Source organism: Ochotona princeps, chromosome 15 (assembly GCF_030435755.1).
Source record: "Ochotona princeps isolate mOchPri1 chromosome 15, mOchPri1.hap1, whole genome shotgun sequence".
Classification (NCBI taxonomy): Eukaryota; Metazoa; Chordata; class Mammalia; order Lagomorpha; family Ochotonidae; genus Ochotona; species Ochotona princeps.
The window spans coordinates 33875705-33896090 of NC_080846.1; the positions used below are offsets into that span (position 1 = coordinate 33875705).

At 38.8% G+C, this 20386-nt stretch overlaps 1 protein-coding gene across 3 annotated transcripts in view; it reads right to left on the minus strand.

Annotated features, from left to right (window-relative positions):
* LIN7A (lin-7 homolog A, crumbs cell polarity complex component) overlaps positions 1-20386 on the minus strand; it is a 153024-nt gene that overhangs the window by 46943 nt on the left and 85695 nt on the right. For 2 of the 3 annotated variants that reach the window (XM_004583064.3, XM_058673509.1), the window contains exon 3: positions 906-977. In XM_004583064.3, the coding sequence (XP_004583121.1) occupies positions 906-977 (72 nt within the window). Of the gene's footprint in view, positions 1-753; positions 833-905; positions 978-20386 lie in introns of those variants that run through there. The other variant, XM_012926340.2, reaches the window with a different exon arrangement.

Below are 20386 nucleotides of genomic sequence, written 5' to 3' on the forward strand. Positions count from 1 at the left end.
CAAAGCATGATGTCATGATAATAATATTCCATCTTTTTTTGTCCTGAGTTAAAAAAATAAAAATTCCCAATCTACAGTGTTCAGTTACAAACAAACTAAGAATTCAGGAGTGAAACTAAACAAGAAATGGTGTAACACAAAAGAATTATATTAAGAATTCAGATTATTTTTCACTGGTTCTTACTTCTTATTTAATGTTAGAAGGACAAAAGCCTTTAAAAAGAAGGTAAGCTTCTATTATAACAGTTCTGTATTTATAAAGTAAGAATAGCATCGGTAATTTTGGTTTGAAACTATTGTTTCCTAACACTTTGCCAGAAAACCTCATGGTCCCTTGGTTGTAACATTTTCATTAGTAGGATGCCTACAGTCTCTAGATTTGAGTTTTTAAAGAGCAAACGTTGACACTGGCACAAAAGGAAAAAGGCCTTTTCTTTATGTGAGCACTGCTTATCTTCTGGCAGGCCACACACTGCTCAGCTGAACACAAAAAGGAATTCTCGATCACTGGCTGCCAGTTCATCTCATGTCTGGCCTTAAATCAAGTCGTTAGGCCTTTGCAAGCCCATCTTCATGCACTGAGTAGGATGCAGGGCCTTTTGGATGCGACGAATGTGTCAGAAAAACCACGTGGTATTTGAACTGGTAGATTTGCTTGTGCCAAATGGACATTTAGCAAGTTCAATGAAATCATTCTCCTTTCTTAAGCTACAGAAGCAGCAGAAACGTTCAATTTTCCATTAGGATTTTTACCTGAGAAGTAGTACTGGTTCTAGACTCTGGGCTGCCACTGATGTCTAAATTCTCTTACAGTGTACACACGAGAATACCTGAAACACACACGCGCACAATCAATTACTAGATCACTGGGGTCAAGTATGTTTTTAAAGTTACTCAAGCCTTACCTTTGCTGTGGCTCTGGCACGGAATTCAGGACAGCCATTCACAGTTATCGTTTCATGCATATATTGATACACCTAAAATGTTCACACAAAAAAAGACTGTGTAAGAACATTAAGAATGTCTATGCTTTATTGTAGATATAGTATAAACTTTTCTTTTTAGAATAAAAGTTCCTGGTCAGAAGAATCTAGTATATCTTAATCAATTATCTGCTGATTTGGAACAAAAATACCAAGTTTTTTTTTTTTTTTAAGAGTGGGGACAGTGTTAAGGTGGAGAAATTATCCATTTCAAGAAATTTTAAATTTGGCTACCTATGTTTACCAACACAAAACCTTTACGTTTTTTTTTTAAAGTTCTCATTACATATAGTTGTAGATCTTGAATGAGTAAAATGATATCTATATTCACTTATTGAATGTGGTGTCACTTTAAAATAGTTTTGTAGATTAATTTTCCACAAAGTTAGGCTAACTCCTTTGTTCAACACAAATTCTATGGTATCGGAGTGTTTTACTTTACAGTATGATACATTTCACATCTTTGAATCTTTGTAGGTTAATCTACTTGATGTATTTTACTTTAATATGAGTAGCTGAGGAAATCAATGAATCTTTTAAGTATAGAGCAAAATGATATTCTAGCGCAAAGACAAGTAAAGGATGCTTAGGATGGGTAACTCAGCTCAGCACCTCCATATAGGCTCAGGTTAACATTCAGGTGCAATAGCTAGGATGTACATGCGCTCTGGACCAGAAAGATGTCGTGAGAAGCAGACAGGTTGCTGAGTCACGGATCTCAGAGCCTTCCAGTACAACTAGGGAATTACAGGGCTTTATTACATTACTCTAACCCTCTCTCTGCCTGTCTGATAATAAAGAATGAATATTTATTAAGGTTAAATACTTTCAGGACCTCTGGCACCTAATGGCATGCCTTAAACAGCAGATATTATTAATAATCATGATTTTAGATGAAATTAAAGACTTGTTAAAGCATATTAGATAAAATACTTTCCATCGGAATTTCCAGGGATGCCTTCCATTAGGGATAAAATAAACTGAAGCATAAGAAGTGTCGCTGAAAGTACAGTTTCCAGATGATATTTGAGAGAAAAAATATTCAAAATTAAACATGTAGAATATGCTCATTTTAGATTTAAGTAATATAATTGTAAAACTATTTCATTATGTGTAGCTCATAGTAATGCATTTGGCCGAGTGCTGGAGTTTTCCTTGTGTAGTGATTGATCAGCTATTTCAGTTTAAAAACTGAAAGGAGAACTACAAGGGAGGTGAAGATTTCCAAGCCCTCTTCCACTAATCTTATTTATCTTGCTTCAAGTGAAATGTTAATAAAGTGAATTCAAAATTAATGTATTTATCCACTTACGGAATATTTCTGACTGGTTCATTGATCCTCAGCTACTTTTGCTTGGTTCTCCACCCATGCGGACTCACCTTTCCCAGACAACATAGTTAGAAAGAAGCAAAGTAGTCTGAACCAGAAAAGCAGCAACACGACACAGAATCTGCCTTTCAGCTTTGAACTCCACTAAGCAGATGGAATGTTCCACTTCTGTGCGAAATCTGAATGGGGACAAGGCAACTTTCCAGAGGGCATTTGTAGACTCAGAAACGCGTCACTGACACAGCTGCTCAGCCTGTTTCCATAATATTTCCCTGAAGGTGTATCATTTTTTTTTGCACAGACATCTTTTCCAAAGATAAATTCGACTTATTTGCTCTGGCAGTGTACTGAAGAGCAGGGCTTTCCATGATCTGTTCGTCTTAATAAACTTCACTTTAGGGCCTGGCATGGGGACGGCCCCAAAGCCTTGGCACTCTGCACCCATGTGGGGGACCCAGAAGAGGCTCCTGGTTTCTGGCTTCAGATTGGCTTAGCTCCAGCCATTGTGGCCTCTTGGGAAGTGAATCAACGGACAGATCTTCTTTTCTGTCTCTCCTCCCCTCTGTATATCTGACTTTCCAATAAAAATAAAATAAATCCTAAAAAAAGTAAACTGAACTTTATCTTGACTCTTTTCCAAAGTGCTACGGTCATGACTCAATTGGGTATCCCCACTATCTACCCATTATATTGTTGTGACCATCTGTGCTCATGGCTATCTGCTGCCCTTACAGGATAGGTGGCAAAGTCAAGTGCCCACAGAAGCCAAGACAATACCCAGCTTTCTCTCTAGTCTTACTTTCCTATTTTCTTTCCTCACACTATTCCCCAAAGATATCAACTTCTACCCATTGTCCAACCTTACATATTCTGCTTATTCTGCTTGGGATGCCCTTTCTTTGTGAAACATACACTTATGCAAATTTAACATGATGAGGCCCAGCTCAAATGGCATCTTCTTTGTCAAACATTCCTGTCCTCCCCCACTGAATGAGTGTCATTCTCTTTGGTGTCTAGCCATCTGAAATTAATTTTGGTTAAATCTTCCAGAGAACGTGATTTCTCTTTTCTTATCCAAAGTGGTTTATACAGAAAATAATTTTGCAAATAACTGGGAAGTTAAAATGCCTAGGAAAAATGCATAATAAGTACTGCAAATAGACCAGAAATAGTCTCCCCAAGAAATTGTTCGACCCATCTGGACAATAAGTAGCTGGACTCTATGCTTGGTATATGTTTGCAAAGAAAGAATCTTGATTGAATTTGAACTGTAATACTGCATCAACGTGGAGGAATCCACCAGGGGGAGGCGGGGGAAGGAGTGGGGAGATTCCCAGAGCCTATGAAACTGTCACATAATGCAAAATAATTAATAATTTAAAAAAATAAGTACTGCAAATAAAGAAACATTATCTTTGTCGTTCCAATTTGAATGGTGAATGAACAGGCTCTGCCAGGGGCTCACTTGTATGGATAATTGCAAAGGCTCTGGAGATGGCATGGGCACCTACCCTGAGTGTACCACATACCAGCTCTTCAGAGTTGCTCAGTGCCTTGATTTCTTTTGAGATGATACTTTCTCAGTGGAAAGCATGCTTTAACCAAGTAACAAACCTCTGGGTCTCTTATGAGAACTAAATAAGAAATCCTTATCACATGTAGTAAACTTAACAGATATTAATTATTATTGCTATTATTTCTTTATATTTCAAGATTTATATATTTGAGAGGCAGAATTACATACATACTATCTATTTCTATATCTAAATCTATGGAGAGAGGTGAGAGAGAGAGAGAGAAAATGAAGACAAAGAGAAAGGAAAGATGGTAAAAGTAGATCTTCCATGTGCTGATTGACTCGCCCAAAGGCCGCAGCCGCCAGGGCTAGCCAGGCCTAAGCTGAGCCAGAAGCTGCATCCAAGTATTCCACCTTGGTGCAGGAGCCCAAGCACGTAAGTCATCTTCAGCTTTTTTTCCAGGTGCATTAGCAGGAAGATGGATAAGGAGTGGAGCAGCCAGGACTTGAACTGACAATCATTTGGGATGCCAGCCTTGGAGGTAGCAGTATAATCTGATATACCACAACACAGACCCCTGCTACTGTTATTTAATGGTTCTTATTTGATCACAATATCTTCTGGAAAGAATCCAAAACTAGCGATCTACAGATGTTCTTCATAAAGACTATGCAGTTCTCAACTGTAGGTGATTTTGGCAACTAGGAGACACTAGGTAATGTCTGTAGATGTTTCCGAATGTCATAAACAGGGCTGTGCTACTAAACCATCATGACTAGTGATGATGCCAAACCTGCTACAGTCCACGGAAGCTGTTACAAGTGAAGACCTATCAGCAAAAATGTCAGTAGTGCTGAAGTTGAGAACACCTGACATTGGAATACAGCTCTCTTTTCTTCTTTTTTTTTTTTTTTTTTTTTTAAAGATTTATTCATTTTATTACAGCCAGATATACAGAGAGGAGGAGAGACAGAGAGGAAGGTCTTCCGTCCGATGATTCACTCCCCAAGTGAGCCGCAACGGGCCGATGCACGCCGATCCGATGCCGGGAACCAGGAACCTCTTCCGGGTCTCCCACGTGGGTACAGGGTCCCAATGCATTGGGCCATCCTCCACTGCTTTCCCAGGCCACAAGCAGGGAGCTGGATGGGAAGTGGAGCTGCCGGGATTAGAACCGGCGCCCATATGGGATCCCGGGGCTTTCAAGGCGAGGACTTTAGCCGCTAGGCCATGCCGCCGGGCCCAGCTCTCTTTTCTTCTTACATCAAGCAATTAGTAAGCCATAAGAATACACTTAAATAAGAGACTAATAGAATTATGATTCCTTATGAAGGACTACACTATTGTAGTAAAATGGGGAAAATCTGTCAGGGGGTGGGTGTTTGAAGGGGAATCCCAGCCTATATGAAAATGTACCACATAATTCAGAATTTGAAATAAAAATATATTTTAAAAAAGGAATATACATATAGTGCTGAGTAAGGCATCTTGTAAATATTCAAGAAATAATTGTTAGAATAAATTATTATGATATTGGCATGCATTAATGAGGACTCCCCCAGGACAACTATAATGCTAACCATTTTATATCCATGAGCTCTTTTAATTCTTAACAGCTGATTATTCAGGAACTGTGCACCGAAGGAAATAGAAGCCCAGAGAACGGTACATCCTTGAGTACACAGTTATTTGGTTACAGATCTGGCATTCAAACTTCTATTCATCTGCCTTCAAAATCTTCCTTCTTTTAACTCTATCAGGCTTTCTAATGCTAACACAGCATTAAACCATGACTCCTTTGGCGGCAAGCAGCCAAACAAAAGCTTACAGATGAATTTATTTATATTTTGAACACATATCTAGGATTTAGAAAGTGGCTACTATTAAATAAGGAGTTGTTGTAAAAGTGCAATTAAATAGTTATGAAACTAGCAAACTCATCAATCTAAATGAAAGTGAAATAATATTTTAATCTCCCATTATGATTATAATACTGATTCAATGAAATGAGTCCAATATTACTGCCAGTCATTTTCTCCCCATGTAAAAAAACACAGGAGACTCTGATTAGTTGCCTTTCAAAAGTGAGCCGTAGTGGACACAGTCTGGTTATAGACTCAGGTCAAGGCCTGTAGACATCATTTTCATTTCCTTAAGCTGTGTCACCTTATGAACTCCCTTTGTTTCTCATTGCCTCAGGGACAACATGCATCGTTACCTTTTAACTTTTCAAGGACACCTATAGAAGCCTTTGTAAAATTTTGAGGAACATAGGCATAATAAGTTATGAGATTTTCCCAGATTCCCTGAGAGCGTTCTTAATAGAAGAAGATGATAAGCTAATAGAAGAGTCAGTGGGACTTGCAGTTCTCCACAATCTCTGGGTCCCAAAGGTCTGGTGTTTAGCTATAGCACTGCTGAGCGTATTTCATTAGGTCAATGCATTCTATCCCTAATGCAGGACAAACAATTGATAAAACTCATACACAAGAATTTTTCCATAAATTTTAGCATAAATGGTTTCCACCTTTGCATAAATACCACAGATGTAGAAATATTTTGGATCTGGCACAATGGTTTGGTGGCTAAATCTTAACTTTGCATGCACCAGGATCCTTCGTGGATACTTCTCATCCAGCTCGGTGCTTGTGACCTGGGAGAGCAGTGGAGGAAGGCCCAGGGCCAACCCTGCACCCATGTGGGAGACCTGGAGGAAGCGCCTGGGTCCCGGCTTCACAGCACCTCAGAGCTTCCCATAGCTGTCCTTGGGGAGTGAAGTAGTGGACAGATCTTTCTCTCTGCCTCTCCTTTTCTCTGTAGATCTGTCTTTCTAATACAAAAATCGTTTAAAAAAAAAGATTTAGAAGCATTTTGTATATTTAGAGCTTACTCTAAATTATCCTTATGGGATAAGATAATTTGATAAGTACAATGGAATTATAGTGAGCTGGTTAATAGTCTTTTGTACACTTGTGCAGCAAACATTCATTTCAAAACTATTCTATCCAGTGTGTTACGCACTGGGGCTAAAAGAGTAAAGAAACAAGTTAGTGTTGTTTTTGAAACTTTAACAATGATCTTTATTTTATAAGAATTGCTATTTAAATTTTTTCTTTTAAAAAAAATTTATTTATTTTTATTGGAAAGGCAGATATACAGAGAGGAGGAGAGACAGAGAGGAAGATCTTCCGTCTGATGGTTCACTCCGCAAGTGGTCGCAATGGCTGGAGCTGAGCCAATCTGAAGCCAAGAGCCAGGAGCTCTTCTGGGTCTCCACATGCAGGTGCAGGGTCCCGCAATAAAGAAAAAAAAAAAAGAGCCCATAGAAGTGCCTAGGAATCTGTTCTGGTTGTATTGGATTGCTAAATCCTTGCAAGTCAGTGCCTATCTCTCAACTTGTTATGAAGAAGAACAACAGCTCTCTATTTGTTTAAACCTCTGAAATTGAAAAAGCAGTTCTGTCTTTACAGTGGTGATAGTTATATCATCATCATATGATTAAAATTCTTGTATTAGTGTACTAATACATTAAAATACTATTGCCTACCAGTACACATTATGGAATGCCAGGGCGTGGTTGCCTGTACTAGATATGAATGCAGCACCCATCCAGCACACGTGAGATCCAGGAAGAAAGGGGAAGAGCTGGTGGGGGGATTCGCCGGACAGCTACTCCCACTGGAGAGCGTGGGCTGGGATAGAGACAGACCCGACTAAGCAAGGCTACAACACCTGTGCGCTGCATGTGGACTAGATCAGGGCCACAGCATCAGCTGGCAGAAGCTGGCACTGGGGACTAATTCTGTCGAGTCAAATCACAGGACCACCTAAAGAGTGCATAAACCGGGACAGAGAGACCTGGGAGGGAAAAATTGGGTTCCCCCTTCTTGGGTCACTATTCCCGTGGGAGGGCATGAAAACTAGGATGGGGGCTGGGATGGCTAGATAGAGAGGCATTCAACAACATCTGTGAGGGCTGGATGGTTGAGTTGGTTAGATAGAACTAAGCTTTAATACCCATTAACAAGTACCAGAGCCAAATGGGATGGGGGACAGACTGGTCTTCTGCTACACATACTGGCAAACCAGGGTAGGGGGCGGGCCTGATGGGGGTTATTGTGGGTCACCCCGACTAGGCTGCAGCTCCCACTGGTTGAGGTAAGGGCCGAACCAGACTGGACTGCAACACCCGTTGGTTCCAGTGCAACTCGGGACCGAAAACAGAACCAACACAGCAATTGCAACCACCAGCTGATCAGGGTGATGGACTGTGCCGGGCCCTGTGCTTGCTAGAACATACAAGAAACTAATCTGGGAATACCTCAAAGTATCTTTGGAGATCTCCCCAATCGAACTGCTGGACTCAGAACTCTAACCAAGAAAAGACAGAAGACAGAACAGGACAATCATTCATCTCAGCTATATGTTGGCAGCGAAATATGGGGCAAACGGAGACTTTATGATGGACCATATCAATTGGTGGACGACCTCATCGAGCGAAACTGGCAGTGATTCATAACTGGAGAACTATTAACACCACTTGAGCACATATCTCAGAGCATGCCCCACATCCGGGACTTAGGGTGGGCGGGAAACCGGGTGGGGCTTCTCCCTCAATATCCCCCTTTACCTCAGATACATGATGGAAACAATATGGACATAATAGCATTACCCACTTCCCTATCCCCCTGAACCTTTTTTTTTCTTTTTCCTTTAACTGTAATTAACTATGTAAAGATTGTCAACAACAATACAATAAAATAAATTTAAAAAAATATTATTGCCTTTTAATTATCTCTCAATAAGCTCGAGTCCTAAAGAGAATAAAGCATTTTCTTTGTTTTTTAAAAGCTTTATTTTACTTTAATTGAAAATCAGCATTACCAAGAGAGACAGGTAGAGGCAGAGAGAGAGATCTTCCATCTGCTGTTTCATTCCCCAAGCGTTGTAGTGGCAAGCTCTGGTCCAGTCTGAAGCTGGGAGCCAGGAGCTTCTTCCCTGTCCCCCACACAGGCACAGGGGCTCAAACACAGACCATCTTCCCACCGCCTTCTCAGGCTCATTAGCAGAAAACTGGCTAGGAAACAATAGCAGTGATTCAAAACCAGCATTCTGAACTTGAACAAAAAGATGCCGTTAACCCTAATTCTCAAAGATCATGAATGTAGAAGCAACTGATAGACTTTGGTGGAGGGAACAGCTTTCTTTAAAACACAGGATGCGCCAGGGATTTTGAAGTGCTTCACTAAGATTGGCTGGATACTAAAATGTCAATGGAGTTACAATTAGGTTTTGAAAAAACCCTCTCGACCCGTGACTGGAAAAAAAGAAATAAGCCTTTCAGCAACATTGAGAATAATGAAAGTGACATTACACCAAGTTATCCTACAAGAGGAAAAAAGTAAAAAGCAATGTAATCAGAATTAACAGAGAAAATGAATGAGAAACAAAGGGCACATGGAAAACTAATATGGGCCAAATTTCATTTAGTCCAATACACCATACATACAGGGTTGCTGAGTAAGTGGCTTTGTTATAAAACATGTAAGATGTCTTTTTAAATATAAAAGCAAATAATTAAAGTGGCTATCCATACCTATAACATTTAATGGATTTCTTGCTCTTTCAGATTTAGAAACAGAAAGAGTTGAGGAAACAAATTATTTAACGTAGTGAACTGACTTTAAATGTCACATTTCTTCAATATTTTAAAACATTGAGTTCCTTGTATCTATTTATAATGTAGCCCACCAGAACAATTGGACAACACATTCTATACATTCTAGAATATCATGTATCATAAAAAAAAAAAGGCTGCAGGTTTTCTGAAAGCAGACTTCAGGCTAGAGAGACATCTAAAATGAATCTGTTCCTTGTTTGTGGCTCTAAACTTAATTGCATTCAGAGGAATGGAGTCCATGCCTGCAAAATCTAGTGCCCTGAAGTGAATGTGAACGCTGTACTAGAAACAATTAGAACAAAACAGAAATGGAACTTAAGTCACCAAAATGGTAGCAGTCTTCTTACTTAAGCATGCTTTGTGGAAACAAATCTACATTAATGTGAAACTGATTTATCTGCTAAGAGAAAGATGTCTAAAAACAACTAATTTTAATCTCAAGTTTCTTTTCTCATTGTGAAAAAATGACATCCACATGTAAATTTTGCATATCTGAAGCCATAGTTCTCAATGTATTTTATATATAATTTCATATCCTTTAGGAACTGTAGGAAACTGCTAAAATGTATTAGAACCACTACACGTTAAAAAGACAGAGAAATCCACTGAAACCGAATGTTTGGAGCTAGCCTTTGTGAGAAAACAAAGTAAATTAAATGGCTTATATTATATACAAGTTGTGTCTACTACAATAAGGCAGTTAAGGCTCGAATTAATCAGTATAAATCCAAGAAGAACAAAATTTTCAGAGTAATGTCTTATATTTTTAATAGCCATCGACTTTGAAGAAAATATATTACCCATTGGATGAGAAAAAGCATCACAAATAGAAGGGTACTTCATTACCTTCATGAAAAATTAACAGCTTATTTTTTGTCCAACAACAACAAAAAATCTGAGCTCTGCAAGAGGAGTCTTCCTAAAGTTATATTATGAAAGTATATATTATGAATAAACTCACGCTAATTTCAATTTTACATAAAATAAACCAGTCTTTTCACTCCACTGCCTATGGACTTTTTGAAGTCCCTCGTCTTAACAAAGGGCAGAATCTCAAGTTCAGCAAAATTAAGCTTTAACACTATAAACTGCTGAATGCTAAAATGAAAATAGACACGAGACAGCTGAATAGTACCCTATAGCCATTTCAAGGTGTATAGCAGCCAGTTCTGTGTATAAATTAAAATTGAAATGTCAATGAAGTAGTCACAGGATGTGGTTAAGAACTTGCATTTTTCAACATATTTGTTACTCAATACTATGTCAATTAATTCCATAATGTTGTAAATTGATATTGATGTTATGTTGTGGCTTTTAATTGATCGGGATGATATTCTGCCAGCTCTGCTTTCCAGTCCAGAGATGGTCTCCCCAAGAAACCATTGAATTTATCTGGACAATAAGATGCTGGACTCTATGTTTGTAATGAAAGAGTCTTGACTGAATTTGAACTGTAATACTGCACCAAGGTGGAGGAATCCACCCTGGGGGGAGGGTATGGAGAGGGGTTGGGGGAATCCCAGAGCCTATGAGACAGTGTCACATAATGCAATGTAATCAATAAAAAAAAAAGTTAAAATCCATTAAAAAAAAGAAACAAAGGGCAGAATCTCTATTACATTATTCACAAAAGAGAGTCCAGCAATTTAAGGAGACACTTGACAGTATTACTGGTAAAATCCATTTGGCTGCTGACACATGTCTTCCAGGAAATGGCCAACAACTTGGAAAGGACATATCACTCTTCAGTTTGGTGATAACTGTGGAATGTCAGATAATTCTACATCCTGAAACCAGGATGAGAAAGACAAATGGACTCTATTTTTAGTCACAAGGACATTAAATAGCTTCATTAAGATTCACTTCATTACTTTACCACTGTTGTAAGCCATGGTGAAATAGTATGTAGTAATTGCCTTGGGTAGACAGTCTTTCCCACTTAAAATTTAAGAAACTTCAGCTTGTAATTAGTGATACATCATTTAAGAAACTAAATCATCCTACTGAGAGAGAGAGAGAGAGAGAGAGAGCGCGAGAGTGTGTAAGAGAGAGCTCTCCCATTAGCTGCTTCACTTCCAAAATGCCTGCAGGTATCCTTTGGTTGGCTATCAAAGCTGAGATCCAGTAACTGCATCCAGATCCACTACATGTGTGATAGGAACCTTATCACTCAGACTATCACCACTACCTCCTATGATACGCATGAGCATAAAACTGGAATCAGCACCTGAAGCCAAGCATTGAATCCAGGCACTCTGATGGAGAATGCAGCCATCTTAATCAGGCCCCAAATGCTCCTCAACACCATAGATTTCACAGGGTTTACTTGAGTGCATGGAGCCAAGCTCCATTCTCCAACCCGTAGTTCACTAGAGAAAGCTCTATTGAACAGGGCTGAGCATTTTTCATATTGATAACTTCCAGTACATGGCTTCCCATTTGGTTAAGGTTCTAGTTAGCTTTGTTCAGAAGTAATCCCTGAGAAGCAAGGATGGAAGACAGAGGACAGAGGATATAAGCACTGTTGGATTTTTGGTTATGATACCATCTTAATTAACTGTATCAAAGCCTCACCTCGACTACTTAGAGCCCACACATGTATTCTAGAACCAGGCCACAAGAATCACAGTTGGCCGCAATATAAAAAGTGCCATTTATGATTTTCTTTAAAGAAAATTAACTAGACTATAACTATAGAAAAGCTAAACTGAAATGGTCCATAATTCGCAGCCATTTTCATGTCTTACAGTGCATTTACATAAAAAATAGCATTAGATTGAAAGAATTGGTAGTCTCCAATTGCAAGTGATCTGCAATGGATTTAGCTGAAGATGAGGAACATTATGGACAAAGAGCTGCCCTTACCATCTGTCTATCCAAGTTACAAAGAAATGAGGACTTTTTTTCTGAAATACCGGTACACATTAAGTCTAAGGATGAGGGGAACATTAAAACAACTTCTTCCACATTATACTTCTTCAGTGATGTGTGAGGGTTGGATGGATCCTTAAGGGTGGCATTCTGAAATCATCCAACAAATAGGTTCAAATGCTCCTTTGTTTCTGACTATAATGGGACACACTTCAATCTGTCCTTAGGTTTCAGAGAACTCAATAGGTAAGCATCAGGGTTTTTTTCCATAATACATATCACTGTCTTCAACATTTTTCTAAGTTGAAATTTCCAGAAATTATAGGCATATTACTTGTTTCAATGGATTAAAATTGCTATGCCATGCACTTAATTTTCCAGAGGGAATAGAAAATAGTTTGTTCGGCTTTATAATTTCACAAGCAATTACTCAGTTATATGAAAGCAGAATAGTTACTTGTAAAACTGTAAAACTGAAGAATGACTCTCATTTTAAAAACTGTGCCATTGATCTTTAATTTCACCACTTATTTTATATAATTGTCTTATATTTCCTAATGGGGTTTTTAATACATATGACTTTAACAATGTAGTGCATATTCAATAATTTGTAGAAATCATTTAATAACTTCCAGGGGAAATGAGATCCAAAATAACAAAGGTTTTCCAGAGTCCCCATGGCAGGTGGCCAAGCCAGCAGAGTGATCAGTTTGCTTGTCATTGTCCAAGAAAAAAAACCTCCCTTAAGGCAGCAATCCTTTACCCTGTCCTTATCACACAGCTGAGCGAAGGACAGGAAATGCCTGAGCAAAAACTGGGGGACATGTCATTTCCAATTAGTGTAGCAGCCTTCAAGGTGACTGGATGATCTCTAGTTGCTTATTTTGGATAAAATTCAAGCAAGACAGATGGCTTAAAAGCAGTCTTTTTTTTTCTTTTTCCTTTTATTCCACATTTTGTGTGGTTTATTCCTAGTCTGTTATATTTATTTATCTAAAAAAAACCCAAGTGATTTCATACTTTATTTTTAAACTTATTTCATATATTTCACAATCCAGATTTAGGTTCACAATGATAATTTCCCCTCTCCCCTCTGCCTGCCCATGTTCCACGCCCAACTTACTTCTTCCCTCATTTTAAAAAAATTTTTACAATATCACAGTTTCTGTTCACTTCAAAAACACAGGTTTAACACACCATCAGGCAAAGAATTCAACAAATATCAAGTGGAAAAAAAAAAACTTAGTGTTTCACAATAATTCAAAAAAATGTCTTAACAGTATTCAAATCACAAGTGTCATTCTTGCTCAGATAGATTACATTTTTTTATACTCTGTGTATTAGTTATAACAGATCAGAGAAAATATATGATATCTGTCTTTCTGTAACTGGCTTATTTCACTAAGCAAACTGGTTTCCAGTCACATCTATTTTGTTGCAAAAGACAGAATTTCATTATTTCTTATACCTGAGTAGAATCCAAAATTCTTTATCCAGTTGTCCTTTAATAAGCATGTGGGGTTATTCCATTTCTTAGCTATTACGAGCTGATGTGCAACAAACATGGATATTCAAATAACTCTGTTATGATGGAAATTTCATGGTTGTGATAAATTTTCCAGAAGTGAAATGGCTGAGTCATGTGGTAGATCTATTTTGAGATGTTTAAGGGATGTCTTAACTGTCCTCCGTAATGGTTGTACCACTTTAAATTTCCACCAACAGTGGATTAGGGTACCTTTTCCTCCACAAATTTACCAACATCTGTCATTTTTTAATTTGGGTAAATTTTCAGAAGCAGGATTACTGGGACATAGAGTAAATTTGTTTTTCAGATCTCTGAAGAATCTACAAAATGGCCTCCACATGACTGTATTAGTTTACATTCTCAACCAATGGGTGAGGATATTCTTTCCCACACATTCTCAGCAGCACTTACTGCTTTTTGATGTTCAGATAATACCCGTTCTAACTGATGTGAGTTGAAAAACTTCACTGCAATTTTTATTTGTGTTTTCCCGATCGCTAATGATACTGACCATTTTTCATGTCTGTTGGCCACTTGAATTTCATCTTTTGAAAAATACCTGTACATGTCCTTTGCCCATCTCTTAGCTGGATTGCTTGTTTTGTTGTTGAGTTTGTTGAAATCATTATAGATACTCGATACTAATACTCTATCAGGTACATAATTTACAAATATTTTCTCCCATTCTGTAGGGTTCTTCTTCACTTTGTTGATGGTTTCCTTTGTAGTGAAGAAATTTCTTAGCTTGATATAATTCCATTTGTTTTCATCGCCTATGCTTCTGGAGACATTTGCAAATTCTCTCATGTTTTCTTCTGGTAATTTGATAGTATCAGGTCACAGATTCGGAACTTAGATGTATTTAGAATCAATTTTTGTAAAGGTATAAGGTAAGAGGTTGCATTTCCTACTTCTGCACAGGCAGATCCAATTTCCAGGCTGCATTTGTTGAACAGACTGTCCTTTCTCCTCGGATTGATTTCGGTTCACTTGTCAAATGCTAGTAGGCATTAGCATTTCTGGGATTTTATTCTGTCTCATTCTTGTGCATGTCTATTTTTGTGCCAGTAACAGACTCTTGTGTTTACACGCGACCTTGTATTATGTCTTGAAGTCTGATTGTAATGCTTCCAACTTTGTTGTTTGGTAACAATTTAACTATTTGGACTCTTGTGTCTCCATATGAATTGGAGCATTTTTGATTTTTTTAATCTGAGAAGGCTATCACAGGTTATGTTGATTGGGATCGCATTGCATCTACAAATTGCTTTCAGCAGCACGTATACTTTGGTAGTATTAATACTATCAACCCGCCGAAGTGAAATATTTTTTTGTCTTACGGTGTCTAATATTTCTTTAACGTTTTCTCATTTTCATCGTAGATATTTCTCACTTTCTTGGATAAATTTGTTCCAAGATATTAAAACGTTTTTGCAGCTATAGTGAATGGAGTTGAACTTACAAATCCTTTTTCAGGCATGGCTCCTGATATTTGTATGTTGCTTTAATACCCTGCAGATTTACAAAACTCTCTTATGAGTTCTAGTAGTCTTTTTTTTTTAAGATTCATTTTTATTTCTGTTGAAAAATCAGACATACAGACAGGAGGAGAGAAAGAAAGAAAGATCTTCTGAACGATGATTCATTCCCCAAGTGGCCACAACGCCGGAGTTTAGTAGCCTGCTCTGTGTCTCACATGCGGGTGCAGGGTCCCAAGGCTTTGGGCTGTCCTTCACTGCTTTCCAAGGCCACAAGCAGGGAGCAGGATGGGAAGTGGGGCTTCTGGGATTAGACCCTGCACTCATGTGGGATCCTGGTGCATACAAGGTCAGGACTTCAGCCACTAGGCTACTAAGCTGGGCCCAAGTTCTAGTAGTCTTTAGAGGAGTCTTTCGAGTCCCCCAGGTAAAGAATCACATCATCTGTGAACAGCCATAGATTGACTTCATGCTTTACAATTTGCATCCATTTGATTTATTTAATGGCTCTAGCTAAAATTCCACAACCAAATTGAACAGTAGTGTAAGGACATGAATTCTTGCTTGGTCCCAGATCTTAGTGGAAATCCCTCCAACTTTTCTGTCATTCAATATCATGCTCTGATGGGTTTTTGATATATTGACTTGATTGTGTTGAGGAATGTTCCTTCAATATCCAATTTGCTTAAGGATTTTTTAAAAGTTTACTTCTCTTTATTATTATCATTTTATGCTACGGTTCCATAGGCCCTGAGACATCCCCCATCCCCTCCCCCTCACTGAGTTCCCCTATATCACCACTATAGTACAGATGGCAGAACAGGGAAAGGACACGTTTAAAACAGACAAATGTTAGCCAGTGTGAAGCAAAGAGGGGCACATTCCAGGAAACAGGAGAGGACAGAACAACAGCTGAGGGGTACCTGGAGCTTAAGGATTTTTTTTTTAATCAAGAAAAGGAAAAGATCTTGTATATTGTCGAATGCTTTCCCTGCATCTATTCAGATTATCATATAATTTTTATTCCTCAGCTTGTTAATGTGATATATCACATTTATTGATTTGCACATGTCGAGTCATCCTTGCATACCAGGTATAAATCTCACTTGGCCCGGGTGAGTGATATGTTTAATCTATTGTTGGATTCAATTTGCTAGTACTTTGTTTAGGATTTTTTTTTAAAGATTTTATTATTTTTATTACAAAGTCAGATATACAGAGAGGAGGAGAGACAGAGAGGAAGATCCTCCGTCCGATAGATTCACTCCCCAGGTGAGCCGCAATGGGTCGGTGCTGCGCCAATCCGATGCTGGGAACCTGGAACCTCTTCTGGGTCTCCCACGTGGGTGCAGAGTCCCAATGCACTGGGCCGTCCTCAACTGCTTTCCCAGGCCACAAGCAGGGAGCTGGATGGGAAGTGGAGCTGCCGGGATTAGAATTGGCGCCCATATGGGATCCCGGTGCGTTCAAGGCGAGGACTTCAGCCGCTAGGCCACGCCGCCGGGCCCTTTGTTTAGGATTTTTGCACCTATGTTTATCAGGGATATTGGTCTATAGTTCTCTTTGTTGTATCTTTTTCTGACTTTGGAATGAATATGATTCTGGGCATCATAGAAGGGGTTTGGGAAGATTCCCTTCCTTTCATTTGATGTAAATGGTGAGATAAGCCCCTCCTGCTAAATTAATTTGTCCTGTAAAATTTAGTAGAACTGATCACTGAAGCCATCCTGGTCCTATTACTCTTTCGTGGGTGGGACTTTATTACTGATTCAGTATCCATCTTAATTATTGATGTATTTAGATTTTCTGTGTCATTCTGACACAACTTAAGCAGATCATATGTATCCAAAAATGTTCCTTTTCCTAGATTTTTCAACTTGTTGCTAGCAGTAATTCCTGTGGTGTATGTCACAATGTCCACTGCTACATTTCCTCTTTCATATCTGATTTAATTGATTTGGATCTCTCCCCAGTTTTTTGGTTATTTGGCCCAATAGTGTATTTATTTTTTAAAAATGAGCTTTTAAATCCACTAATCTGAATGAAGTATCATTTTTTGTTTCAATTTTTTTGCCTTCTAATTTTAGTTATTTTTTTCCTAGTAATATTGAATTTCTTGCTGTTTTTCTGGGTCCTTAAGATGCACTGTTAGTCAATCTTGGCATATCTTTTCCCTGGTAAGTTATACTGATGGCTCCCATCATATCGTTTTCATAATCTTTTATTTTTTATTTGTAAAACCTTCTTAAAATAATAACATAACAGTGCATATTAATGCTCATTCTATTTAAAGTTTGCTATTACTCCAATTTGGGTGCATAATTTCTTTAATCTGTCATCCGATGAAGTGCTTCTTATTATTCTTTTAATTTTTACTGCAACAAATAACCCTGGCCATCTGCCTTTTGCAAGTGTGAGAATACTTCTTTATGATAAATTGTTTAAAGTGAAAAACTTAGTCAAAGGCATCTGACCTGACATTGTTAACAGATACTGGCATATTGCTCCTTCAGTAAGTTTTTAGCAAACTACAGTTGGCAGATCAATTTAGCTCGGTGTAAGTCAATACTTACAAGGAACCCACATCCCTCACAGAGAGATGATCTTTACCCTAAATACCTACCGACCAATGGGTGAGTGAATAAACTAACTTGCTATATCCATATAATAGATTACTGCTCAGCAATGAAAGTACAAACTATTGATTTGTGAAAAAAACATGGCCAATCTCAAAGTAATTATTGACTTCTAAAAAGAGCATATAATCTTATGCATGTGTTTCCCAAAGGAAATTTCTTTTAAAAACTGTTTCTTGAGTCACTGACAGTTATACAATATTTTAACTACTGTTAAAAAATTCTAAGAAGTAAATGAAACAATATCACAATTCATCGTTCATGATCTATACACCAGATTGTAAAAGATTTAGAGCAATGTCCAGTAGTGACATAAGATCAATTTATCCGTGAATTAATAAGTGAGAGACATGCCATTCACGTTGTAAAACAAAATCTCATTCAACCTATATTCCAGGTTTAATGTCAATCCCTACAGCAGAAGAGGGAATGGAACAGTGCCTCAAGCATGGAGTCACCATTTTGCAGAGTGGCTGCCCAGCATGTGCCCCTCCTGCTGGGGGTTGGACTACCTTTCTGAAAGACAAGTTTCCAGAACTTCCACAGCCCATTTGGCCTTATAAATGAAGAACCTCAGCCTCCTACTAATGTCAGCAGAAAGTGAATCCTTCAGAACGTGGAGCAACTGGGTAAACTGTCAATGTGTTTGGGGTCAGACGTTTTTTCTTTACCAACATTATACACTTTTTGCCATCAGGGACAAGGTGATGAGTGCATGCTGGTTCAAGGTCCAAAGCTCCATTAACTTAAAATTTCTGTATAATTTCTGATGAAGAAAGGCAGCTTACTTCCTTCCAGGACTAATGAATACCAAGCTAAAGTCTATAGGCCTTCATGTCTGTTAGATACGCTTGACACTCACTGGCAGCTTCACTTCTGACCTAACACTTTTCTCTGCCCACCTCCTTTGTAGACGTTTGGACGTTGGAATGTGGTCTGAAAATACTGTTGCACTTGCTTTGAGTTTTTGTGGTGTGTCCATTTCATCATTAGCTAACCTTGAGAGAATTGTCATCTTGGTCACATTCTACAAATTCACGCACTCCAATCAAGGGTAACTTCTTTACCTGGTTTGCTATCCATGTTCTCAGTTCTAAAGGCTTTGTGTCTTGTATAGCAATGAATCTGGGACCATCTGCAATTTGTCCCTGCATGGTATCAATGTATTTGCAGAGTCTATGGTTAAAAGCAGGCTGTTCCAAGGAAGACGAACAGGGAACAGCACATCTCTAGTGGCACCTTGGAAAGGATGGCCAGGATTTGACAGTACTTCTGGCACAAACACCTTGCCTCCCTCCTATTCCTGTCCGTTTACAGTCATATTTCCCAGTGTTCCTCCTCAAGTGACCCTCTTCACACTGGTGGTACTGGCCATGCAAAGGAACCTGTCCTATGAACCTCACTGTTGTACGTAGGAATGGGAATGATGCAAATTGTTACTTATATTTGATAGAAGAATTATCCGATTATCAGGGTAATCCTAACAAATGAGCTGAGTGCTTACTACCTGGGGTTCTGCCAGAGCTGCCACAATTGTCATTGGATTGAGAGCCAAAAAAAAAAAAAAAAAAAAAAAAACCAGAAAAAACTCCTGGCTTCTGTCTTGCCCAGCCCTGGCTGTTGTGACCATCTCGGTAGCAAATCAGCAGATGAAAATTCTTTCTCTCTGTAACTCTTTCAAAATAACCAGTTAATATCCTCAAAAGAAGTCCTTCCTGCCTAACCTTTTTTTTAAGATTTTTTTTTTTTATTGGATAGTCAGATTTACAGAGAGAAGGAGAGACAGAGACAAATATCTTCCATCTACTGATTCACTCACCAGTGGATGCAATGGCCAGAGCTGAGCTGATCTGAAGCCAGCAGCCTGGAACTTCTTCCAGGTCTCCCACGTGGGTGCAGGGTCCCAAGGCTTAGGGCTATCCTCCTCTGCTTTCCCAGGCCACAAGCAGGGAGCTGGATGGGAAGTGAAGCAGCTGGGTCATGTGCCAGGACCTATATGGGGTCCTAGCACTTAAAAGGCGAGGACTTTAGCCACTGAACCATTGCTCTGGGCCCTTGCCTAATCTTTATCTATCTGCCTAGTTGCACCAAATTGGATGGAGTTCCTACCTTCTGGATTCATCTTACCCAGCCCTGGCCATTACTACAACTAGATTCTCTCTAGTTTGCTCTAGCTCTTTCTCTCTTCTCCTTCTCACTTCCATTCTCCTCTCTCCTTTTCCTTCTCCCTCCTCCTCTCCCTTCCTTTGCCTTTTAAATAAATAACAAAATTAAACGATATGGTTTCCTCCAATTAGCACTCCTAATATCTGCGAGAAGGCCCACACAAGAGCTGGGGTTACACTGTTCTAACTTCCAGCCTT